Source organism: Harpia harpyja, chromosome 10, assembly GCF_026419915.1.
Source record: "Harpia harpyja isolate bHarHar1 chromosome 10, bHarHar1 primary haplotype, whole genome shotgun sequence".
Classification (NCBI taxonomy): Eukaryota; Metazoa; Chordata; class Aves; order Accipitriformes; family Accipitridae; genus Harpia; species Harpia harpyja.
The window spans coordinates 24,166,094-24,191,463 of NC_068949.1; the positions used below are offsets into that span (position 1 = coordinate 24,166,094).

At 58.2% G+C, this 25,370-nt stretch overlaps 2 protein-coding genes across 9 annotated transcripts in view; one reads left to right on the forward strand and one right to left on the reverse strand.

The window, feature by feature from the left end:
* Positions 1 to 21,284, reverse strand: part of PSD (pleckstrin and Sec7 domain containing) — a 48,329-nt gene extending 27,045 nt beyond the window's left edge. For 2 of the 5 annotated variants that reach the window (XM_052798618.1, XM_052798617.1), the window contains exons 1-5: positions 11,516 to 11,580; positions 7,608 to 8,517; positions 7,426 to 7,528; positions 6,428 to 6,896; positions 268 to 714 (exon numbers count right to left, since the gene is read on the reverse strand). In XM_052798618.1, coding sequence (XP_052654578.1) covers positions 268 to 714; positions 6,428 to 6,896; positions 7,426 to 7,528; positions 7,608 to 8,390 — 1,802 coding nt within the window. In that variant the 5' untranslated portion in view covers positions 8,391 to 8,517; positions 11,516 to 11,580. Of the gene's footprint in view, positions 1 to 267; positions 715 to 6,427; positions 6,963 to 7,425; positions 7,529 to 7,607; positions 8,518 to 11,515; positions 11,581 to 18,469; positions 18,592 to 21,243 lie in introns of those variants that run through there. The other 3 variants (XM_052798616.1, XM_052798614.1, XM_052798615.1) reach the window with 2 other exon arrangements.
* Positions 21,285 to 21,358: 74 nt separating this feature from the next.
* Positions 21,359 to 25,321, forward strand: FBXL15 (F-box and leucine rich repeat protein 15). Of its 4 annotated transcripts, none has more exons than XM_052798632.1 (4): positions 21,359 to 21,526; positions 22,714 to 22,964; positions 23,716 to 24,218; positions 24,590 to 25,321. In XM_052798632.1, the coding sequence occupies exons 2-4, from the start codon at positions 22,782 to 22,784 to the stop codon at positions 24,777 to 24,779; spliced, it is 876 nt and encodes a 291-aa protein (XP_052654592.1). In that variant the 5' UTR covers positions 21,359 to 21,526; positions 22,714 to 22,781; the 3' UTR covers positions 24,780 to 25,321. The 4 variants fall into 4 exon arrangements, with proteins under 4 accessions (XP_052654592.1, XP_052654591.1, XP_052654589.1 ...); XM_052798631.1 differs by lacking the exon at positions 21,359 to 21,526 and adding an exon at positions 21,854 to 21,939; XM_052798629.1 differs by lacking the exon at positions 21,359 to 21,526 and adding an exon at positions 21,878 to 21,939 and having other exon boundaries at positions 22,805 to 22,964.
* The last annotated feature ends 49 nt before the right edge of the window (positions 25,322 to 25,370 follow it).

The following is a 25,370-nucleotide window of genomic DNA, read 5'->3' on the forward strand; positions in this document are numbered from 1 at the left end:
CTTGCTAGGCTGGAGGAAACCTCACAGCCCTCCAACATCAACAAAGCTGACAAAGATGAAAAAGGAGAAGTGCTCCCACTACATGCCCACCACAACACCATTGTGATCACTGGCCTCATCGGTCACTTCACAGAAAATCCAGCACACCCAGTCCTGACCCTTCCCCTCTTCCCCAGAAACACAGGTTAGGCTCTGGCTGCAAAACACACCACACACTGTTAGACTCCACACTGAGCTTTGGTGGCCCAAGCAACTTTGGTCACTCACCTCATGTTGGAGGAGGCCAAGGGAGTACCAAAGCTGTCCTCTGAGTGGCAAGGGCTGTGCCGAGCACCCTTCCTTCGTCTCCCCCGCTCCTCCTCCCTCTCAGTCCAGGGGGCATCTGTGGCTGAACTGGTCCCAGAGTCTGGCTCCAAGTGAGCCAGAGGAGCAAAGTTCTCCTCGATCAGCTTGGCGCTGTCTCGGATCTGTCCCTGTATTTCTGGGGTGAGGGTTGGGAGGTCAAAAGTGAAAACGGTCCCATGGGTGCGGGCTGGGGAGGAGAGGACGTCAATGGAGTCCAGGCTGGTGTAAGATGTGCCTTTGGCTCGATGGGACTCCATGATGCTCTCAAAATGCTTGCTGAAAGAGTCCATGCCATCCTTGGAGAGGCTGTGCCCAAGGAGGAAGGGCACTGGAGACTTGAGCATACCCTGCATGTCTCGGTCCATGATCCTAGAGGGAAAGAGAGAAGAACTGGTCACTGAGGAGCAAGGGATCAAAGCCCTGAAACAAAAGCCCATGCGCTGCTTCAGAAGGAAACTGGGGAGGGCAGAAATCTCCTCTGAACATCTGTAGACCTCCAAGGAAATGCCTTGCCTCCCCAGGACATCATGGGAAGAGGGACTGGGCTGGCCTCACTCCAGACATATGCTTCTCCTTTAATGCACCACAGACTTTTGTTCCTTTAGTGGCTCATCCTCATAAGAAGCTTATGAGATGGCTACTGCTCCCAGTCACTCGACTTGAGTTTAGATCCAATAAAGGGCTCAAGAACCAGAAGCAGGATGTGGTTCAGCTCCATTTCCAACCAAATCTGGAAGTGGCTGAATTTTCCATGAGCCTTCAGAGCTCCCGGCACCCAGAAGGCTCCTCCTGAAGCTGCTCAGGACAGCACAACACCTTCCTCCATGAATGCAGCACCATGGTCGCTGAGCACCACACTCAGAGCATGACCAATACCCACCTGCAAGGTCTGCTGGCTGGTCCCAGGAGATGTCTGGGACCCGGCACAAGGCAATGCTGAGTCCCAGGAGACATTTGGAACCAAGCACAAGGCAGTGCTGAGCCCCAGGTTTCCCCAGGCAGTACGGAGGGAGCCTCACACCCAGCTCTGGGCTCAGGGACCTGAGCTGGCCCATGTCCTACAGGCCAGGCTTGGTCCTGGCTCATCACCTTGTCAGGGATCAGCCCCATAGGAAGGCCCAGCCTGTCTCCAATGCAGGTCTGGGTCCAGTCCAACACAGGAGTTTCTAAACCCTAAAGCCCTGAGTGTTTTGTCCTGTAAATGAGGTGAAGTGCAGCCTGCCCATCCGTCTGAGCACGTGACAACAAGCACACTTCCAACCCAGGGAACATCAATGCTTCAGCTGTACAAACATGAACACAGCCCTAAAAGCCTACTTTACTCATAAGCTGCTATCATTTTATTAAAGCAGCAGAAAAGAACTTGTTATGCCACTCTCTCCTCTGATTAAAGGAAAGGAACTGCTCCAGCTTGTCATAACATTTGTTATGAACAAACAGCTTCGTACAAAGGGCTCAGAAGATGCGTTGCTGTTACAACCGCCAAATGATTTTCATTCATTAGCCTTCACATACCACTCAAAAATCTCACCCTGATTACTTCAGCAGGCCAAGTGCTGGCAGCTTGACTCCCCCAGAGTGCCGGCTGGCTTCAAGGGGAGCGCAGCAAAGCCAGATGCAGGTAAGCAAGGCAGGGTGGAGGCTGCTCTCGCCCATCCACCAGCATTTCCCTGGCTGTGCAGCACCGCTCGATGCTCTTACCATTCCCATAGGAGCCCAAGGAGCAGGCACCTCTGGGGTGGCTTTCTGGTGAGGGCAAGGCAAAATAGACCTCTTTAACATCTTGCAGATGAGCTTTATAGATGTTAACATGCATTCACTGTCCTCACCACCCAGTTGTGTGCTACTAAACCAAGCTAACGCCGCTGACTTTGTTTTGCGCCTCGAATCCATAAGGAGGGTGATGGGTTGTGCTGGGGATGACAATGCCACCAGATGGAAGGGACCTTGTTCCCAGGAGAGGGAGCTGGGGTCATTCTTGTGACCAAGTGTATTGCCACCAAGCCACAGAAGAAAACACAGCTGGTTTTGTCCACACCATCCAAGCTCTGGAAGTAATCTCTCCACCCCAAAATATCAAGCGCAAAGCCGTTCAGCTCCAGAAGGATCCAGTTGCAGCAGCATGGGCACAATGCTGCCTGCACACACCACTCCTGCTTGGACCTAGATGCTTCATCAGCCGCCGCTGTGCTGCCCAGCCCCCCGTGCCTGCTCCGGTCCCCCAGGAAGGGTCACTGCACTGTCACCAAGCCAGACAAACACAGCTGGGAAGAGCAGAGGAGGGAGGAGACACAGAGGCTGTAATCGAACATCTGCGCAAGGGTGACAGAAGGGTGACAGGCAATGGGGAAGCAAACAGGTTTCCAGCCTTGAGCTGGGGTGGGAGAGGCAGTGAGCCTTCCTTGAGAGAGGTGGGTATGGAGGAGAAGCGGATCCTGGGAGCCAATGGCCACGCTGCATTGCATGTTAGTGGCAAAGCCAGCAGCACTTCAGGCGAAGGTCTGCCCACAGGGACCACGGGGGTCTGGGCAACTGGGCTTCAGCAGCTGCATCTGATGGCTGATGGAGGGGAAGGGGCCTACCCCATTCTCCCTGCCTGGTGCTGCAGAGCTGTGCTGTCCCCAACGGGGGCGAGAAGAGGGGAAAATCTCTCTCCTTAGGCCCTCAACAGTTTTGTCTCTCTGCCCAATGTTTCTGTGACCCTCCACACTCCTGACTGCCCCAGCCATGCCCCACTCCTCCTGCCTGCACAGGCACGGCAGGCATTGTGCAGGGGTCCCAGGTCAGCCCGAAGAAGGTGAGGCCGTACAGCACCACCCAGCAGCACCTCACTTTACTCCTCTCTGAACAAAGCTCTTGTACAGACCAGCCCCAGCATCTCCTTGCACTCCCTCCAGGTCCCTTCACACATCTCCTCCAGCCTGGCAGCTGCCTGCTCTTAGGGCTCAGTGCCCTAACTCCAACCCATGCTCAGCCACAGGTACTGACCACAGGCGCTGCAGTCTCCCCTCCCAGCTGCCCACACTCCCCTGCCACATCCACGCCATCACGCTGGGGGTCACGCTGTTGCCAGTCCTCCCCCACAAGCTGCAGGCGCCTTCCCCAGCTCATTGGCAGGTGCCTGCCGGCGTCACCCCGAGAATCCCCTCTCCAGCCCGAGCCTGCGGGATACAGGAGCATCACCCCAAGCTGCGGCTCTGTGGCCACATTGGGCTCTGGGACAGAGGCTCAGCCTCAGCACAACACATCAGAAGCTCGTGGCTACTGAGGCAGGTTAAGCACATGCTTAAGCGTTTGATGAAATCAGGGCCATAACCATTTTTTTAATCCCCAACAAGACTTGCCCTGCAGCTATTTTCTCGCCACCAAGCAGCAAGCACAAAGCCTCTGGAAAGGCTCCCCGGGTAGCAGATCCAAGGGATTTTCCAGGCAAGACCGCTCTGCTTGCAGGGAGAAAAGGCGTCTCTGCCTCCCGCCAGCCCTCCATGCTCTCGGGGGAGTGGGGCAACCCCCAGCAAAGCCTCTTCTCTCTTATCAGCCCAAGGCACCCATGCTGCGGGCCAAGCTGGGCCCTGCCTCCAGCTTAGCCAGCACGTCTGCTGATGCTCGAGGAGGAAGGGAATTGAGCCTGCTCTCACTGACAGGTCTCGGCTCTCCAGGACTAACGGGAATAAAGACAGTAAATGCTTAGACTAGTCATTACAGTCAGTAGATCTGACTCTAAATATATTCAGGGAGCGGATTTGCTGGAAGAAGACACCGTTTCTTCTGTTGCTTTCCATGTCTCATTTGATTTGGTGTTGGATTTTTTTAGCTGTTAGCACGGTCTTATTTGGGGAGGGTAAATCACCAAAGAAGATGCCCTTTGGCCAGAATATGAAGGACAACAAGATAGTATCAAGCCAAAATCTCCCTCGCAGAGGGCGCTAAATCCTTAAGGCTAGATTTTCAAAGGGATTTACATATCTAAATGCTGCAAATCAGCATCCAAAGGTGCTTCAGTAATTTTGTAGGGCTGGTCCTTCCCAGCTACCGGGACAGGCCTGGGGTACAGCAGCTCCTGCAGCAGCAGAATGGTGCTGGCTTTAGGGAGCCCGGGGGGCTTCTTAATCACCCCAGCATCACCCTCCTGTGAGCAGGCAAAGCAGAAAGCTTGAAGTAGAAAACATCAATACTAGCGACTGATAAACAGGGAGGAGGACTGCAGCTGCAGAGCACAGAAACAGTGCGTAAGCAAAAAACCAGGGCCGTAATGCAGGGACTAAGCAAGCTCACGGTTTGAGCTTCGGGATTTTCAAGATGCTGCCTGCAGGGTCTGCACCTACCTGGGGAATATTCAGGGGCCCACAAAGCAAAAAAACCCACTGGCCCACAAAGAAGCCACGTAAAATGAACATGACGCCCCTATATACACATTGGTAATTATACTGGGAGCACTGCCTTTAGGGGCAGCAATGCATTTAAGGACGCATCCAAGCTTTCAGAGCTGTCTGGGGAGCTACAGTAAGGTGTCTCAGAGGGCAAAAAGCAGGTCTAGGCTTACAGCTCAGACGACTTGTAGTGGCCTAGTACATATTTGGAAATAAAATATCACTGTGCAAGATAATTGTTACAGTAACTTGAAGAACTTGCTTGCAGTGATAATAATTTTATATCTTACTCAAAACTTCCATCACTATTAATTTGGAAAAAAAATATTAAAAATGACTTATTTTCAACTTTTCTCTAGAACCCAAAGTTTTTGAGGACAGACAGGGTGGCAGGGAGAGATGTATCCATCCCCTCCACTAGAGATGCGACGGCTCCCCTCGAGACGCACAACTTCCCTCCTCATCAGCCCAGCACCTTTGTGCTTTTCCTTCCCAGTGCAGGGGTACCACTGGGGGTTATATTTTCATTACCTTTTCCCACCGCCAACATCAAACCTCCCTTTTCCTTTTCTTCCACTTAAATGCTCCCTGCCTGCCTTTTGCACAGCTAGGTGAGTGCATGCTGCAACGCAGCATCCCAGGCATCGCCCTGGCTTTGCGATTCCCAGGCGAGACCTCTCCCCACTCCTGTGGAGCACTTGCTGATGGTGCTGAGCCCCCTCATCTCACCCAAGACTCTTTGCCAATACACATCAGGAATTGCCCTTGGCTGCTGCTGCTGCCTGCACAGGCATCTCCCGCTCCCTGCCAGGGCCTTTCCTCTCCAGGCGGCTGTCCCACACAGTGCTCTGGAGCTCCGTCCCCTCCTGATGCCTCCTGGGGTAGGTGGATGATGCCTGTCACTTCTCATGGTCAAACCACCACTCCAGAGGACACTCCATGGGCAGAGGCTCGTGCCACCAGGCCAAAATGCCATCTCCCATAGGTCCTAATTGCCAGTGCCTGACACAGGGCAGATGGCAGCTCGGATGGCCTTTAGCTGCCCACGGGTGGGCAACTGAACGATAACCATGGTGCCACCCGTTCCGTCAGCCTCCCAGCACAGGGTGTTTTGCCACACAAGTGAAAAATGACACAAAAGGCAACAAAAGGCTTTTTCCAGCCCAACACATCCCCCACTCTTTCCCAAACACGGCAAATACCTACTGAGGCCAAGCAAAAGGGACCGCTCCCGGCGCCAAAGCAGAGCCGTCTGCAGAGGGGAGGGCAGCCCGGCAGCGCCTGCCAGCACACAGCAGCTCCAGGGCACGGCCTGGGCTCAGGTGCCCTGACACCATCACCCCAACACCCAGCAGCACCAGGGCAGGATGTAATTAACCCAGCGGGACTCGCGCCGGGAGGCCTCTGCTCAGCCGAGCGACCTGAGCTGCAGGGCTCACCCCGGGGGAGTGAGGCCCACAGTGCAGCGCCCAAGGCTGCATCACCTGTGCTGCCGTCCTCTTTCCGTAGGGCGGTGAGGGCCCCCTCCCAGTCTCAGACCCAGTCCCAATCCCAGCGGGGCGATCCAGGACTCCGTCTGACCCCCACTCACAGCACGCAGGGAGCCACTGGGATTTTTGGCTCAGACACTCTTTCGGCAGAGCCTGTTTTGCCATGCAGGGGACAATAAGAAGGGCGAGAGGAGCTTTTTGCCCCCATGCACAGAGCCTCACCTTTCCCTGTTCTCCTTCCTCGTAGCCTCAAACACCTCATCGTCGTCATCCATGTCCCCATCCCGCAGCCCATCCTTCGGGAAGCTGGTGCCCAGGGCGGGGGCCTCCTCCGGTGTGCTGTTCCTCCTGCCCGGTGTGCCCCCGAAGCTTGGATTGCTCTCACTGTCCTTCTGGCTCTCAATCGCCGAATCCACCTCCTCCTTCTCAGCCAGTATGTCGTCGATGTTGGTTTCGCGATAGCACCTCAGCGGCACGGTGTCCAGGTCAGTCTCAGAGTACTTCACTGTCCTTCTTATAATCCCAGTCTCGCAGGAGCCAGGCTTCTGGCTGCCCGGAGGAGACATCTCTATCTCCACCTCCACGTGGCTCAGGCTGTGCTCGGGCACCAACCCTGGCGGCTCCGTGGGCAGCAGGCGGACAGGCTTCTGGGGGGGCTTGGCCAGGGGAGCGGAGTCAGGGGCAGAGGAGCCTGCAAGGGAGCCCCGAGCACTCAGAGCCGTGGGGAGCTGCGCCAGGGAGCGCTGGGGAGACGCTCCTGCAGCATCACACACACACACACCCCCACACCCACACCAAGAGTGGGGTCACACGTGTGACGGGCACAGGGGAACAGAGAGGGGGAGCCAGAAGGAAAAAGGGTGAGAGAGGCAGAGACAGGGTGCTGTCAGTGCTAGTGCACCCGCAGCCATCCCTGAGCCCCCATCCGAACACCAAAGCCCTTCTGCAGAGGCAGCCGGGGGCTGCCAGGGGTCAGGGCTCTACATCACCCACTTGGCACAAGGCTTTGCACAGCCACAGGGGACTCTGTGGGGAGGTTGATGCGTGCAGCATCTGGCCCCAGGTGGACATAAACTGGCCAGTCTTGGGGGGAGGATCTCGGCTGTCCGGTGGGCACCAAATCCCAAGTGATGGGCAGCCCCAGAGGGAGTCCCAGCAGAGATTCAGACTTGCAAAGGAGAGGTCAGTCCAGCCGAGGGCACCCCCCCGCAAATTCTTACCTGTCTTTGGGGTGTCCGAGGAGCCGTAGAAGAATTCCCATTTGGCCCTGGCAATGCGCTGGGCATGGGCTGAGCTCTGCCGGGGGTATGGCCAGGCGCTGCCCTGCAGAGGGGAGAGTGGTGAGTGGGCAACGGACTCTGGGGCAGAGCCCATGCCCGGTGTGGGACACCCCGGCACATACCTGGGGTCGGGGTTCTGGCTTCAGGGGGCTTCTGGTGAAGGCAGGGAAGTCCTCTGGCAGCCCATTGATGAGGGAGCGGCAGAGGCAGTCGGCATCAAGGGCACAGGGATCCTTCCCGCAGGGACATGTCCCTCCCGGGGTCCTGCCACTGGCCAGGAGCGGGTCGGACACGGAGGCCTCCAGCTTCAGCGTGCGCAGGAGCCGCTCCTGGGGCAGGGGCAGGGGCTGGGGCTGGGGGGACCCCGCATCCCCACCAAGCTCCAGGCTGCGGCTGAGGCTGCGGGGGCCATTCTCCCAGCAGGGTTGGGGGGGTGGCAGGCTGCCCAGGGTCTGCACGCTGGCCTTCTCGATGAAGCGGAAGGTGACGACAGAGCTGTGTCCCTCCGGGGCCGCTGCCACCAGCGGGCTACGGCTGCCCAGGGAGGAGAGCACCGGGCTGGGCCGACCCCGCCGTGGGGTGCTGGGGGCCGTCAGGCGCCCCGCGCCCGGGCAGCTCCCGTTGCCGAAGGGAGCCACCTCCACCGGCTTGCGGGCCAAGGAGCCGGTGCTGTTGTAGAGGCCGAGGGGGCAACGGCGGGCATCGGGGGCCAGGCCCTTGCGCAGGAGGTGGAGGCGGCCGGCATTGAGGTTGGGGGTGAGGCAGCGCGGGGGGCTGTGCCTCCCGGCTTCAGGGCTCCCCCCTGCCAGCCAGGGCCTCCGGTCCACCCCGTGGGTAAATGGTGGGGGTGAGGCAGCACAGCCCTCCTTGGGGTGGAAGCGGACGGGTCCCCCTGCCTGGGCCATCCTGCCAGAGGAGGGCACGGAGGCGTCAGGTCCGGAGCCCGGCAGGGTGGCACGGGGACGGTGAGGCGGGTTCCCGGCACCCCCAAGATGATGGCCGGGTCGAGGTGCGACACATCCTCAGGCAGCCCTGAAACAAGGGCGAGGAGAGCTGGTTAGGGGAGGGAGGACACACGAAGGAGTCCAGGACCGCGGGGAGGAAGGGAAAAGGTGCCCTGTCCTCACAGCAGAAGAAAGAGATGCTCCAGGTGCGATAGCCCTCTTCAAACCTCCTCCTGCTGCAAGAAGCAGGCGAGGTTCGTTGTGGGCATCACACCGCAGGGATGCTGGCAGCCGTGGCAGCCCTTTGCTCGGTCCCCAGGCACCCAGAGTGTTTGCTTTCTTCCCAGGGTGCCAGGATGCTCAGGCACTTCACCCACAGACCAGCACCCCAGACATGGCGAGAGAGCGCACTATGCGCTTTAAAATGGGTTTCATTCATCCTGCTTCAGGTTGAATGTATTTACTACCCACAGCCTACTAAAATCACTTCAATAAGGGGGAAAGAAAATGATACACTGGATCACTGAGACATCCTCCAATTACACTTGCTCAAGGAGTTTAACAGGAGCAGCACGGGCAAGGAGCCTCTCTCTTTGGAGGTCAGCCTGGGTTTAAAGTGTGTCACACCAGCACATGCTGCAGCCGCTATTGGTGGCACAGACAGAGCTGTCAACACCCACAGATCCAAAAAGCGGTGGTTATGACAATCCCACCCTGGGGGAATGGAGCATGCCCGCCCTGCACACAGCTCGCCTGCCTGTCTGCCTCTGCCCAGAGACTGTGTATCCAGAGGTGAGACCAGCCGCCCCACAGTAGCGGGCAGGCAGCTGCAGGGGAAGGCAGGACCTGGAGCCCCATCAGAGCCACTAGCAGGGCTGCTGACATTTTTCTTTCTTCCAGTGGAGCTACAACTTGTACTCATCCTTCCCTGAGTTTCTCCGAATTCCTGGCGTGCAGAGGAGACTCTGCCTTGGCTGCTTTCGCCTTCGGACAGATGCCGAGATACTAAGTCCCTCACTTAGAACTCATCATTTGAAAGTGAGAAACCCAATGCCCATTGCAAACATAGGAAAGCATGATTTCTGCCCCGAGTACAAACCAGACAGGATTAAATTCCTGAAGGATGTGGGGCTGGATTCTCAACGGTGTTTAGGCTCCAGAGATGCAGAGACATAACTCTTAATAAAATAGCCCAAATCACCCCCGTGGGGCAGGCACCCATCTATCTGCACTATCACACTGCTAAAAAATCTGGCTCCTCCTGAGCAGCAGCAATCTGTAATTCACTCACCGCAAAAATATACTCTGCTGTTTCATATATCAGTTACCATTTTTACAGTCTTTTTCTCCTGTTATGGTTGTGTTCACATTCAAGGTTGCTGAAATTAACTGATAAATAATAAAGATGCGGGGTTTATATATTTCAAATTAAATTCCACTTTTTATCTCAACGCAGATTGACACACATGCCAAGGAAAAAAGTTATCACTAGGAATAGCTGGCATTCGCTGTAACATAACAAATCTACAAAAAACAGCCTATCTCAATACATGTGAGTTATTTCTAAAATAAATGGGATAAGCACAGCATGTCCTCCTGGTTATCAAAGGAGAATTATCAAATTCAGAGCAAAGGCCATGCCCGCCTGCGAGCCACCGAAGCTAGATGGCTACACCATCCAGCGGAGTGAGCTTTTCTTTAATAATGAAAGGTAAAAAGCACAAATGCAACAGAGATAAAAAATCAATGATGGAGCTAAGGCTTCCTGCTTGCTGATTTAAATGATTAATCAAATTGATGCTCTTTAAATCACTGTGATGAATGGGTTGGGCTGTAAGGCACCGGTGGGCTGGAAGGAGCCTTGCTGGTCCCACTGCCTGAAGGCAGGAGAAGTCCTGTAAAGGAAAGCTTACAGGGAGGCTGCCCGGGCAGCCCAGAGCACACGTTCAAAGAGAAAAACTCAGGACCTTCAGTGTGATAGCTGGGAGCTGCACATCAGTGGGGGATTTCATTTGTTCAATAAAACATCTCATACATACAAGAAACTTGCTCTTCCTGGCTGTCCCTTCTTAGCGGCCAAAGGGACGTCCAGGGATTTTTCCTGGCCCTGTCTTTGAGCTGTACCCGATGCAACAGGGCATGGTTACTCCCCGTGCAGGCGCTTGTCCGGCTGAGCAGGGCGATGCGGGGTGAAGGCAGCAGACAGCAGGAACTGCTTACGCTGCGGGGAAAGAGCACACCCACGCCAGGGGTGTGTGGGGACAACGCGCAGGAGCCGGGGGAGGATGCAAGGGGAACGGGCAAAGAACGGGACAGGGAGGGGAGGGGAGGAGGAGGTGTGGGTCTGGGGGCTGAATTCGCACGACGGGCTGTGTTTGTGTGCCGGACATGGTACCGCTCTCGGCAGTGGTGGCAGGGAACGGGGGGGGAAACGAGGCTGTGGGTGCCGAGCCGTCTGACAGAGCTGGGGCAGGATGGCCCCAGGAGGTGCCTCTGCACTCTGGAGGGACACGGAGCAGTTTCGGGGGATGCCGTGGTGACCGAGGAGGGGTGCCCGGCGGCCCTGGGGCTGTGGGACAAACAGGGAACCCCTTCCTGAGGGGCTGTCGAGGCAGGGGACGTGTGTCGTCCCCCCCCCCCGCGCAAGCTGGGGCTGAGCCTGCCCTTCGCTCCCCGGCCCCCCCTGCCCGACCTCCCTCGCCCGGCACCTCCCGTCTTGGCGGGATCAGCCCTGAGTGGATGTGACATCCATCCGGATGAGGAGGGAGCCCCCCCCGGACGGGGAGGCCGGAGGAGCCGCCCGCCGCGCCCCGGCCGCGCTCTCCCTGCCCGGGCAGGGGCCCCGCGCCCCTCCCGCCGCACCGGCACACCGGGGCCGCTCCGCGGCAGGCGGATCTCAGCCCCCTCCCCCCGGGCATCCACCGGTGCTACCGCAGCCCGGTGCCGCCGCCCGCCGGTCACCGCTGCCGGGCGGGCGCAGAGGCGCCCCGGCCCCCGCAACAACTGCTGCAACTTTCCCCGGTCCCCCGCCGCCCCGCTCCGGCCTCCGGCCCCCGCCGCGCCCCGCTCCGCTCCCCGCGCCTTACCGGCAGCGCCGCCGCCGCATCCTCCGCGCCGCTGCTCCGCTCTGCCGCCGGCACGGCACGGCCCGTCGGGCGCGGCGCGGCGCGGTGCCGTGCGGTGCGATGCGGTGCGGTGCGGCGCGGTACGGCACGGTACGGTGTGGTGTGGTGCGGTGCGGTGCGGTACGGTACGGTACGGTACGGTACGGTACGGTACGGTGCCACCGGCCCCAGCCCGCCGCTCCCCGCCGCGCTAATCCCGGCCCAGGTCTGTCACTCCGCCCCGCTGACAGCCCCAGCAGCCAATGGGAAACCCCCGCCGGGCGCCGCGCCCCGCCCCACCCGGGGGCACCGGCACAGGCGGAACGAGGAGCAGCCGGACCCCCACCGGCCCTGGGGTGTATGTCCCCGTGTGCGGGCGGGCGCGTCCCGGTGTAGCACCGTGCACGTCCCGGTATAGCACATCCTTGCATGCCGGCGTAACACCGTGCGGGTGTGCACATCCCCACGTGGCAGCATGAACCTGGCCTTGTGCACCGGCAGGCGTGACCCCGTATGCCGGTGTGCGTGTCCCAGTGTAACACCGCACACGTCCCCGTGTCCTGGTGCGCACATCCCCGTTCATCAGCGCGCACACCACCACGCGTAGCGCGTCCCTGCTCAGCAGCCTGCAAGTTCCTGTGCGACTGCGGGGACGTGTCCTCATGCATGAGCATGCACAGCCCTGTGTGTTGTGGCCTGTGCCGCAGGGTACAGGCTGCCCCCACGCCCCACCACTGCTTGGGAACCACGAGACGAGAAGACAAAAGGTGCTGTGTGGCCTGGGCCATTGGCCACCCCCAGCAGGCCACTGGCCCTTGCCCTAGGGCACAGGCCCCATGCTGCGGCTCACCTCTCCACCGGTCCTCACCCTAAGCGCACTGTGGCCACAGGTGCCAAGGAGTCCCAGGCCATGAGGGACTTGACATCACTGTGTCACCAGCCACCCCAAGGATAGAAGATGCCACCCCAGGCTCAGGAAACCACTTCATGCTACAAGGGGAAAAAATGCATCCTTTGTGTCCTGCCCAGGCACAGGGGCTCTGCTGGCACCAGAGGCACGTGTGAGCAGAGCTCGCGTGGGGCAGCTGGATGCCAAGGCGAGGGGTGCTGTGGCAGGGCCCCCGGCCACCACGCTGGGTCCGCACACGGCAGCCGCTGGGGCTGGCAGCCAGCGCTCCCTGCCTGCCCAGGCTGCCAGATCGATGCGCTATTAAACAGCATTTTATTACCCAGCCCAGTAATCGTTCTTAAATGTGTGTGAGAAGAGAGGCCCAGGGGAGCTGGGGCCTCACGTGCACACCATGTCTACAAGAGGAATTTGGGGAGAGCCGCCCCTCCTTGCTGCTTTCCTTGACTGCAGCAAGCCCAGCACTGTGCCAGCCTGCCCTCACTGTCACCCAGAAAGCGTGTCTCCTTCTCCCCTCCCAGGCACAGGGACGTGGGGAGAAAGCAGCAGGCTGGGCAGGCTCTCCTCATATTTAATGCATTGAAGCACTGCCATTTTCTCCCTCCTTCTCCAGGCTCCTGCCTGCACAGAGTCCCTCTCCCCCACACTGGGGACCGTGGGTCCCTGAGCTGCCTCGCACACAGCCGGCTTCCCCGGCAGAGAAGCTGGGCTAATTAGGGGCCTAGCTGCTGTGGGATCAACGACCTGATTCCTTCAGCAGCTTCTTGATGGCAGGAGGGCGGCGAGGGGGGAGGCTTTTCTCTAAGCTGCAGCCGGAGTGACAAATTTAACCGAATGGAAGAGCTCAGAGCTTTCCCAGTGTGTCCGTACCAGGACAAGGCATGCCTGCACCTTCCTAGCACCTGCAGGCAGCCCTGCTGAGAGCTGCAAAGGGTAAGGGAGAGGTCCTCTCATGCCACCCTGGCTGGAGATCCAGGCCATCCACAGAAAACACATTTCTTTCCACTCCATGCGTACTTAGCCCACAGTAGCTGTTGCTCTCCCTACTGCACTCTGCTCCGTATCCCCCTCACCTTCCCACAGCCCTAGGACTCCTAAAGAATGTGCCCACATACACGGGTCTGGCCAGCACTGACATAAGCCCCACTGGATCAGGATTTAGCCCTGGCTCCTCAGGTCCCTCCTGCTGTGAATCTCTCCCCAGGTGATGCGGGGCAGGAGGGGGTAGGGAACCCCTCCGGCAGATGACAGAAGGGGACAAGGAGAGTCCCCCATGCTCCACCCCACAGCCCCAACCCAGTAGGCTTAGCTAGGGAGCAAGGAGCGCAGTGCACTGGGAACCCTCTTTACTGTCACTTGGGCACTTCAGCACCTCAGGTCCTTGCCTGCAGGTACCACATCCTTCCTGCATGAGGGTCCACCTGGCTCCATGTCAACCCTTTCAGCCTCCTGGGCTCTGCCAGTTCCTCAAGCTCAGGCATAGGCAGCTTCCAGGAGTTTTCTATTGCCAGCATTGCCCTTGCTCATCTTCACAAGCCTGCAACGCAGCTCTTCCTCCCGAGGCCAGAAGAGTGTGGGTGTCATCAGGGCAGCACAATGATGAACTTCTTGCTTGGAAGAGACCAGCCTGGGATATCAGTGTCCCAGGAACTGTACAGGTCTAGATGATATATTTGGGTGGGGAGGGGGTAGACAAGAACTCCTTCCCGCAGCTGGCTCCAGGGGGGGCTGATGCTCAGCCTGTCCTGAGGCACATAGATCAGTCTCTAGAAAGGCACGCCTCCTGCAGCTGCAGCTCCACTTGGAATAAACACCCTGATGCACCTCAGGGCTGCTCCCCTGAGTGTATGGGGGCTGTCAGAGCCATTTCCTTTGGCACAGCTTGAGCTTAAGGCACTGCAAAGGGCATAAGGGCCATATTCTGCCTCACTGTTGCCAGAGTCGGTGGGGCTGTGCTTTGGCCTCAGGGTACAGTGTAGTCCTGCAAGTGGGGACAGTCACTCTGTCAGCAGATGGCTGCTCCTCACCCACGTCACTGGAAGCACCCTGGAAATAGCTACTCCAGCCCCACAGGAGATGGGTCCCAGTGAGGGCAAGGGAAGCTGAACTCCCCTTGTCTCTGCATTGAGGGCTCCAGGGCAACCAGTTAGGTTGCATGTGTTCCCTCAGGGCCTAGACTTAACTACATGACTCTAATTAATGCCTTCTGCCTCCGGTGCCAACACCCAACCACATCCTACCTGTATATTAAAAGAGCCACTGCAGTATAAGCCAAGTCTTTAATGGGCTGGTGCACTTATCTGTTATTCCACCACGCTGGTGGTTAAGGACAAATGGTGAAAATACCTTTCCTTGACAGTCTGTTATACAAATGCTGCTTTACAGATTAAGCAGGGCAAAAAGGCAGTGCTGGAGATCCTGCCTGCCCCCCCCGCCCAAACCTCAGGCTTCTGGATCAAGGGAGAACACGCCTGCATCATCCTATGACTCTTGCAGCTCCCTTGCATGGGGCAGGCACACGGGACCACGGCGGGATTTTTCAGGGTGAAAGGCACTCTGTAAGAGGATACAGACTGCAAAATGTCTTACCAGAGAAAAGAGCCAGTGCAGACTACAGTGTATGTGAGGGATAGCTGCTGCCTGCCCAACTGCCAGTGCCCTCCCCAGTGTCCCGGCTCCCTATCTGGGGCTGCCCCCTCCCGTAAGAGAGACACAGGCTTGGAAGAGCAGAGGCGTAGAGAGGAGGTAGTGAAAGCTGTGTGCTGGGCCTCAGAGTGAGCTGTAACAAAATATTTCTGTAACGCCCCAGGAACACCTGCTGTTACAGAAATCCCCTCAGACTGTCCCAGCTCCGGGCAGCACCCGCACAGCGTGGGGCAGAGGGGCTTCCCCCTGCACCGGCGTTGCTCAGTCAAGATGAAGGCAGAAATGCCAGAGTGGTAAAGCCTGTCCTGGGGATGTGGGAGGTGGGGCCTCAGCACAGCTTGAGCCATAAATAATCCCCTCCGCAGCAGTTAGGGGAACAATTGTGTGGGAGTATCTCTTGGTAAAAAGATGCTCGGGGAAAAGATGGTCCTGAAGGAAAGCAGGAGATTTCTGGCTGGTGGGCTGCGCTCTCTACTGAGGACGAAGCTTCCCGGGTGCCAGCAGGTCACTCATCAGACCCACCTCACTGGGGTGAGTCACTGCACTGAAGAGACAAATTTAGTCTGAAACAACCCAAACCAGCAGTTCTCTGGAGTAGCCTCCCAGGACACGGCTTGTGCTGCAGTGCAAATCTTGAGCCGCTCTCCAGCTAATCTCTGTAACAGTAAGATGTGATCCCTTCCCCCCACCTTCAGCCTCAAGATTCACATGGGGAAAGGTGAAAGGGTGTAAGGGGGAGTAAAAGCAATGAATACAGGGAATATCTTATACAGAAGAGAGACAGCAAGCCCCAGGCACACAGCCTGACCCAGCACAGGGAGAATGTGGTCACATACAGAGTTGTATAAAAGGTGTGGAAACCCTAAAAGGTCAGTTAAGGAAGAGTAATTACAAGCATAGGGAGGAAACTGAGCAAAACCTGCCACCATGGAGATGTGTGGAGACACGTGCAAAGGATGTGCTGAAAGCTTGGAAGCAGTGCATTCATGAGGGGGATGCTGCAGAGCAGCCCTGCATTGGTGTGTAGCTAGGAGCTCCTCATGCATGTTCCTCTTCCAAACCTGACCTTTTTTTTTTATTATTATTATTATTATTTTTTTAGCCCTGACTGCATAGTCAGATTCTCTTCTCAACAAGAGAAAGGGGAAGGTGGAATGTACAGGAAAGAGCTGAACAGAAGGCATCATGGGTTCCTGTTTCACCAGCTTAAAAGTGGCTCCTGGGGGCACTGTGCAATCTCAGCACTCGCTGAGAGCAGAGTTTGCCCTGTGAGCTCAACTCCTTCTCCCATGCAACCAAGAAGTCTAGCTGTGGTCCACTCCACACCTGAGAGTGATGGAGGGCATCAGACTTATCCTGCAGCCAGAGATAATATGGAGGCAGATCCTCTGAAACAACCTGGTGATATTCCAGGGAAAAACAGTGTTGAGAGGCTTTGCTCAACTTCTGGGGTGCTGCATGCTCCCAGCTCTTACATCTTAAGGAATGAATATTGCAGAGCTACTGGTGTCCTTGAAAAGGCCTGGTCTCTTGCCCCACTTGAGACTAGCAGAAAACTGTAAAGGAAATGCCCCTAAAGTCTTTGCAAGGCTAAAGTTGTTTAGCCAGCAAGGTGCCAAGCCATCATACGAAGTGATAGATCTTAGGACAGCAGGTTAGTGCTGGCTTGGCACCATACCAATCTCCTAAAAATAAGTTGTACCCTCCCACAGCACCAGCCTCTGGGGACCCCAGCTGGCCAGAGGAAACCCATCCAACCTCTTAATACACCTTTGACATGCAAATAACTGCATTTTCAGTGCAAGGGAAAAGTCAAGGGGCATGGGTGGGGAAGACTTGCCCAAGATCAGCCAGCAAATCAGGAGTACCTCTGGGAACAAAAGCCTGGGATTCCTGACTTGAGGTCAGCTCTTCTAACCACAAGACTCCCCTCCCTTCTGGCCCCAATTCCCTAAAGGTCACACCCACTTCCCAAAGGATGGGTTCAAGACCAAAACACTCCTCTAGACTCTTCAAAAGTACAGTTAGGCACCAGCACTGCTTGGCAGCAGTAGAGCTGGCTGAAGTCTGTGTTCACTTCATGGGGATGTTCATGAGGATGAAGATTCCAGCAGGATCAGACCCGAGGCCATGCCCTGGCTCCAAAAGCAGCCAGCACCATATGTTTGCAAGGAAGATATAAGAAAGCTGCAGCAGCAGTTGTTGTGAGCTAATCTGCTTCCTCCCCCCAGCGCTCAGCTTGGTCTCTCGTCACTACAGGTCAGCTCAAGGCCTGACACAGGAGCCCTGCTTTCCCTCGCAGAACATCAGTGGTCACTTGGATAACAGGAGAGCCACGGGACTGACCAGTGTCCCCTGCTTGAAGGTACCTGTGCAATACACTTCCCCAGCTGCCCTGCAAGCACTGCGGGTGTCACAGCCCAGCACTGCTTCTGGGAACAGGCAGCTAAAGACACACTTTGTCCAAAACAATGTCTTACAAGGGACAAAACAGAAGTGATGGGCATGTGCCTGGTGAGTCACAACAGTTCCCCCTTGAAAGCGAAGCACCTCTAAGCTCACCTCATTGATCTTGCAAGGGGGACCCTCTTTAAAGCAGGAGCTGGGGCTGCCTGAATGAAACCAGGCATGCACTGTGCCATGGAACTAACAGGAAATATGCTAAAGCCGTGCCAGCTGGGTTAACTTAAGTGCTTGCCAGCTCTACTTCCCCATCTTTCATGTCCTGTCTCCACCAGGCTTATCACTGAACTCACAGCATTTACAGACACCAGTAGACTTGAACATGAACAGGACCACAGCCCTTTTTATTCCTTTTTAGAAGATAAATTAAGATAATTTGTTGGTCTTACGGGAGCAGTTGTGACAATATTTCCCACATCCTCTTTAAAATCTAGAAGCTGGCAGTTATCCAGGCTTATAGCAGAAAGTTTTTAGCCCAAGCTCTGCCCTCATCCTACTGCTTGACTAGCAAAGTGAATTCCCCTGATCTTCAGGGATCTCCCTGACATCAGGGCCAACACAGGAAGCTGTTTGGCAGACCAGTTTGCAGTTATTAGGGCTCAACTAGAAATGTGCATCTAGCTGAAGCTTAAAATGGAGATTTACAGACACCTCTCAAGACAAATGCTGACCCACCTTAGGCAAAGCATATGCCACCAGAGAGGCAGAAGCTTGCTGCAACTCTTGACTGAGCAGAGCAGAACAAAGCTCTGGTCCTTCAAGCTTGGTTGCTTTGAGTTGTCCCTTTGCTGGTAAGCTACAATAGAGAACACCACCCAAGCCCTATACTACAGTGCTGGACAGCCCTACCACAGCCACTCTGCATATAGGAAAACTTTACAGACATGAGCATAAAAATAGTACTGCTTTGGGATCCTTACCATTGGTGTAGTCCTAGGTTGCTAGCTCCACTGGACATCTTGATGATGTAAAGCTGTGACTCAGCATAAACCCCTATGGTGCAGTAACAGGCTCTGATGCTCCTTCTGCATTTGCAATCAACCTGTGCAGAAGAAAAAGAACAATCTGAGCATTTCACAGCTGGAAACTGTCCATGATGCCTACTACCTAGCACATACATCTCAGTAGCCATAGCCTCAAACAAGTCTACCTACCAACTCCACCACAGACCAACAGTTGTCAGGGCTCTGGGGGTACTAATAAACCTTAGTGGCCCCAGTCAGCCTCACCTGGAGCCTCCGCCACTCCTGCCCATAGGCCCAGGGGATCTATTTAAGCTCAGCCTGGGGTTCTTAGTTGCTGTTAAGCAATGTTGTAGGGGTGCTGGTTTCCAGCTTAGCTTAGTGCTTAGCTAAGGTATTCTCATGCTGGGCCATGGGCACCATTGATCTGGAGCCTCCCCTGTAGGTTGACGTCCTAGGTAGACCTCAGCCCTGCCTGTTGATCATAGGGCTGTGCCTGACCCTGGTTGCCCCCACTGGGTGCTGGCCAGGTATTGAGTGGCTGGTCTCTGGCTGGGGAGGCCCCTGCCCTTTCAGGGGCAGCCACCCTTGCTATGCCCTGACGCAGCTGGCATGTTCACCCTTCTCTTCCCCATCTTGCTTGCACTCCCCTAAATGCTGAGACAGCAAACTCAGGGATACACTGGGTTCAGGGGCTAAAGAGGTTTATCAGAGCAAGCACCCCACTGCGCTTGATGTGGTGTGTGTTAGGGAACCTCTTTTCAGGCTGCAGGATCCAAGAACTGTTCATTGTTTCCCAGGGCAATGCTGACCCTGAGAGCTGCATCTGGAAAAGAGCCAGCACTGCCTGAGAGGCTGCAGTGCCCCAGCCCTGGCACAGTGACTGCTGTCCTGCAAGCAGGCTGAAGTGACCTGGACTGGGTGATTCCTGAATGGTGCCATGAGTGGCTCAGCAGAGATGGCCCTGCGCTAACCAACCCTTGAGGCTCTGCCTTGACACCAGATCTTAAAGGTAGGAGAGTCTTCACCTTCTCCATGTGCAGTGCAAGCCAGGAAAAGGTTGGGATGTAACAGGGGCCAAACAAACACAACCGTGTCTTGCTTCTGCCTCTATTATAACAGTGCCTCCCAACCTCCCTGTGGTACCCAGAACCTGTCTAGGCTGACTCTCAGCCCTCCTCTGAGCCCTGCTACCAGCAGGCTCCTGGGGAAGTGACTCAGTCAGCCCAGCTGGATCAGATGAAATGAAAAACATAAACAGAGGTTGGTGTGGGAGCAGAGCAGGTCCCATTTGCCAGCCCAGCACACATGCTGTTCAGGAAGGATAACAAGCAATCCACAACACAGCTCCTCTGAGCAAGGACTCAACACAAGCTGGGGGCTCCCAGCCAGGTCTGTTTTGGCACAGAAAGCCTTCAGTGAAGGCCAGATGTAATTGAGCGTTGCACTCCCTTGCTCACTGGTGCTCCCTCACTTCCTATCCAGACCAAGACGACTATTTCAAAAAACCTCCTTGTAGCCAACTTCAGCCACAGTCATTCACTTACAGGGGCAATATTAAGGGACTCCCTGCCAGATGCCACACTTCTGTTTCACAGCAGGAACTCAAGAATGGAGGGAGCACAAGGCTGAAACCTTCTGAAGGCAAAATGAACCCTCCTGGTCTAGAAGCAGGATCAGGACTCCCAGAGCTTTCCGTGCCCCCACCGCAGGGGAAGGAAGGGCTGTCCCAGGCCATGGCTGGGGGCATTCTCAGCTCCTTTAGAAAACTGAAAATCCTGCCTCCCTTGTCCTTCTGTAAATGAGAAAAGCACTGTGCTAACACAGGGAGCCACTGGCACCCTCCAGGGGCAGGTGCTACATGTGCTGGGGCAGGCAGGTAGCATGGGCAGCTACCCCCAGAAGACAGGCACTGGAGTAAGAAGAGCTTTCCGCAAACCAGCCTCCACACTGGGAGGGAATGAGCAGACCAGGGTGCATAGACAGGTCATTGTTTTCCAGGGAACTTGGGACCAGGGATCTGGGACCCGTTCACTATATGTGGGGCCCTGCTCTTTTGCCAGGTGGATCTTTTCACAGTGCCGGCTGCCAGCAGCGATCAGCAGTTTGATACCGCACAAGGTGGCAGGGTTCAGATCCGAGCCAGGGATGGGGTCACCCGTCCAGGGCCAGCTCTGAGGTGTGGTGTGCCGTATCGACGGGGGGTGCCTGCCCCGCAAGCCGGCAGCGGGGAGTCCGTTTCTCCCGAGTCTCCCGTCCGTTTCTGCGGGAGCCCTGCCTGGAGTCGTTATGGCAACTGCGCGGGTATAAGCCTGGGCCGCTTCTCCGCGGGGGCAAAGGGGACGGACCCCGCGCGCTCCCCGGGGCTACGGGGGCAGGTGGGGCACCGGCGGGGAAGCGAAGCGCGAGGAGCCGGGTGGCAGGGTGGGGGCATGCGGGCTGGGGGCGGCGGGCCGCGGGCGGGCAGCGCCGTCCCGTCCCAGGCCCTGGGGGCGGGGGGGCGCAGCCCGGTACCGGCGGAGGAGCGGGGCCCAGCGGCTGCCGGTCGGGCGTGCTGTGAGAACGGTGAGCCCCGGGGACCGGCATTTCCCGGAGGTCCTTCCGCCTCTGCGGGCGGGGAGGGGGCGGCAGAGCCCGCTGGGAGAGCGGCGGGGCCGGGCAGGGGGCTTGGGGGGCCGGGCCGGGGGGGGGGTCTGGGTCTGGCGGGGCCGGGGGGCGGCGCCGTCGCTCACCGGCAGCGGCGGGTCCCGGCGGGTCCCGGCTCCGCGTGGTGCTGAACGGACAGCGCCGCAGCGCTGCGCATGCGCGAGGCCGCCTGCCAGGGGCAGGGGCGTGCGCTGGGGACCGGGGAGCCGGGGCAGCCGGCGTGCGCCGGGGACCTGAACGGGTGTGCGCCGGGGACCCGGGGCAGCCGCGAGGCTGGAGCAACCGGCGTGCGCTGGGGAACTGGGACTGCGGAGAACTGGGGCAACTGCTGCGCACCGGGGAACCGGGATAACTGGGGAACCGGGACAGGTGGTGTCCACGGGGGAGCTGGGGTACCGGGGCCGCTGTGAGCGCCGCGCCGCTGGCAGCAGCCTGCGGGAGCCGCTGGGGCACCAGCGGGACCTGAGACGGCCGGGCCCCGCTGGCCCGCCCGCGGCACCGGAGTCGCTATCCTCCGCCCGGTGCCCCGGCCTAGCAGGGCCGACCACTGCCCGCCGCCCCGAGGGCCGCCGATGTCCGGGGGCTGCCGGTGCCTCCCGGCCGGGCCCCCGTAACCTGCGCGCTGCCGCCGGGGCGAGGGAAGGGGGGCGGTGCCGGGGGCGGGGCGGAGGGGCGCGCGCACTTCCGCCCGCCGGCGTGACGTCACGCCTGGACGCCGGCGTCGGGGGTGGGGCGAGGCGCGGCTGGATGGAGCGGCAGGGGGAGCCCCGGCGCGGCGGCAGGTACCGGGCCGGGGGCGGCGGGGGGAGGCTGGGGCAGGGCCGCCCCCTCGCCACGGGGATCCCCCCGTCGCCGTGGGGCCCCCACCCGGCGGGGCTGCGGCGGCGGGGCAGCCCGCGAGCCGGGCCCGGGGGCGGCTCTGGGGCCGAGCGGGGCCCCGTGGGGTGGCGGGGGAGGAACGGCCGCGGGTTCTGCGGGGGCCGAGCCTACCCGCGGCCTCCAGCCGCAGCCCGGGGGGCCTGCGGGGACCCTTCTACTCCTTCCTCGGCTCCTGCCCTTCCCCTCGCCGCCCGAGCCTCCGGCCTCCGCAGCGGCCTCACGGCCGCAGAGATGCCGTGTGCCCGCTCCTCGGAGGGAGCCCGGAGCCTTGTTGCTCCCCGCGGGAAGGAGCAGGTGCCGGCCCTCTCCCGCTCGCAGGGTGCCCGCGTGGCTGGGCGCTGGATGCAGAGGACTAGCTGCCAGGTAGAGTGATGCTTAGGCAGGGAAGCTAGGCTCAGCTGCCGTGCGGGTGGTGTGGTAACGCTGCAGCAGTCACTTGCTGCCTCTCTGAGGGACAGGGACTCCGTAAGCAGCTGGTGGAAAGTCCCACCCGAGCTCTCCTGGAGGGCAGTGCAGGCAGGTGGACTCGGATGCCTAAGCAGTGAACGTCCCAGGCTGGGGAGGAGGTGACACAGGTGGCAGGTGTGTGCCCCGCTGATGGGTAGCCAAGGGGTTTTACCCTGCGGGCTGACTGTGGGAGACATCTCTGAGTCTTTCTTTCTGGCTGTTCCTCTTAGAGGCACCCGGCAGTAGGTGTGAGATGATCTAGCCTGGCTCCCACTGTAGCCTGGCTCCCTGGCATCTGATGATGAGTTTGACCCCCTCCAGGGGATGCCTCCTGGACCTGCCCTGGGAAGACATCTTGGTTCCACATATCCTCTGTCACCTGCCATTGCAGCAGCTCCTGAGCCTGCAGAGGGTCAGCAAGTCGTTCCAGTCTCTCATCCAGCTGTACCTGGCCAACATGCGCTGCTTTGACTCAAGCCAGGTATTGGATGACTCTGAGCCTGGGGGAGACACAGATGTCCTACTTCCCTGGAGCTAGCAGGGGAGCATCTGACTATGTGGGGAGAAGAAACCCCCAGGAAGGAGGCTGGTTTCTGCTCAGGAGCTTGGGTTAATGGCTTGGGTGTCAGACTGGACAGATGGGCTCAGGGAGGAGAGGCGGTGATTCAGCGCCCAGTAATGCCAGTGTCTTTAGCAAGAGGCCTTGGGAGGAGTGAGCCTGGAAGCTCCACCCAGGCCGTTATGGGGCACCGGCTGGCAGAAACACGAGCCAGCTCCAGAGTGGCATGGCCTGTCGGTCCTTGCAGAGGTTGTGCAATAGGGTGGGTCTGATGGGAGATAACTCTGTGCCTGGTCTTCAGGAAAAGCTTGTGCTGGCCCTGGGAGATGCTGCCTGGGACTTGGAATGACAGGAGCAGCTGCTGTTCTTCGAGAACACAGAGTGGTCTAGCAAAGAGTTTTTGGAGAGCAAAGGTGTGGAGCTCATCACGAGTATATAAATGCAGGGGCGATGGTGGGGGTTGGAGAAGCCAGAGCATCTTCTAGCTTGTGGCAGTAGCCTTGGCATAAGGGGAGGAGAGCCTAATGGCAGGGTTTGCCCTAGGATGAGGAGAGGGAGTGGCTTTGGTCACCACTGTCACAGTGGAAGAGAAGCGGGGAGAGAGTATCTGGTGAGGATCAGGCTGATCTGAAGTCCTGGGGGATGCCTTATTCTTCCTGGGTTCCCCACGCAGGTTGGACCTGCCATCCCTCGAGCTGCTTTTGTTAACCTGCTGAAAGACAACGAAGTACTGCAGCAGCTGGCGCTCCAGAACTGCTCCGACTGGCTGACGGACAGGGAGCTGCTCCCGGTCATCGGGCAGAACCACCACCTGCACCAGATCCAGCTAAAGGGCTGTGCTCAGCTCAGCCGCCATGCACTGGTGGCCATCTCGCTGAGCTGCCCCAACCTGCGCCGGCTCTCCCTGGCTCACTGCGAGTGGGTGGACAGCCTGTCCCTGCGCAGCCTGGCTGACCACTGCAAGGCACTGGAGGCTGTAGACCTGACGGCCTGTCGCCAGCTGAAGGACGAGGCCATCTGCTATCTGGTGCAGAAGTGCAGCAGGCTCAAGTCTCTGTCGCTGGCTGTCAATGCCAATGTGGGCGATGTGGCAGTCGAGGAGATTGCTAAGTGCTGCCCTGAGCTGGAGCACCTGGACCTCACTGGGTGTCTGCGAGTCAAGAATGACTCCATCAGGTACTGAGCAATGTGGGGAGCTGGGTTGGGGATGGCAGGTGTCTGGGGTGGGGAGCGGAAGAGAACCAGAGGCAAAAGTCAGATTTCTTCATGCTGAAAGCAATGAGAGCTCAGTCTGGGGGAGAAGCCAGTAGCAGGCCCTTCAGGAGAGGCCCTGTGTGCTACTAATAGCAAATTTCCCAGCATGTCATGGAGCGTAGCTCTAGGATCTGACCACAACCCTTGAGTTTCTCTCAGACCAGTGCTGCTCCCAAAGGATGGTGCATATGTGGCAGAGTCGTGAGCGCTGGGCTGCTAGGAGTAGAGAATAGGGTGAGTGGTGCACTTAGGAGTCCTGGCTTGCAACCTGCATGTGCTCTCTTTCCTGGCAGGGTCCTGGCTGAGTACTGTCCCAAGCTGCGCTCGCTGAAGGTGAAGCATTGCCACAATGTGGCCGAGTCCAGCCTGAGCATCCTCCGAAGCCGTGGGGTGGAGCTGGATGTGGAGCCTCCGCTGCAGAGGGCTCTCGTTCTCCTGCAGGACGTGGTTGGCTTCGCCCCTTTCATCAACCTCCAGATCTAGAACTGCTGCTGACGGGGAGGGGGGGACTGATGCAACGCTGGGATCCCGGGAGGATGCCGGAACCGGCTGCTGTCAAGGAGACGTGCAGAGGGAGAGGTCGGTCCTGTTGGTGAGGCTGGCCTGAGTGGGGCTCACTCTTTCCTCTGGGGCTGTTTAGCAGCCACTGGGTGTTTGTGAGTGGGCTTTGTTGGTGCCTCTGGGGAAAGTAACCCCCTCTGCAGTGGTGTGGAGAGAGCGAGTGACTTGCAGGAACACCATGGTGCTGAACAGGCCTTGGCCAGGCCAGCTAATAGATAGGATTTATTATTTGTTGTATTTTAAATCTCTAAGTGGCAGCTCTTCAGAGAGCAGGAGAGTGTTTGATGGGGACTGTCCTGTGGGGTGGGTGTGTAGGCCATGCCAGCAGAGCTGTGGAACAAACCAGGCCAGCTAGAGCAGAAAGGAGAAAAGCTGCCAGCCCTCCTCTTGGGAGAGGGCAGGCCCCTCTGGGCTCTAGGAGGAGGGCAGAGTGAGCCCAGCTCCAGCCCATGGCCACTGGCCAAAAGCTGCCAGCCCTCCTCTTGGGAGAGGGCAGGCTCCTCTGGGCTCTAG

Excerpts from the sequence above, each read along its gene's own strand:
- FBXL15 (XM_052798629.1), top strand. The coding sequence starts at position 21,905 with ATGGAGCGGCAGGGGGAGCCCCGGCGCGGCGGCAG. Across the intron at positions 22,965-23,715 it reads GCTGCTTTGACTCAAGCCAG|GTTGGACCTGCCATCCCTCG; the intron begins GTATTGGATGAC and ends TTCCCCACGCAG. Across the intron at positions 24,219-24,589 it reads GTCAAGAATGACTCCATCAG|GGTCCTGGCTGAGTACTGTC; the intron begins GTACTGAGCAAT and ends CTTTCCTGGCAG.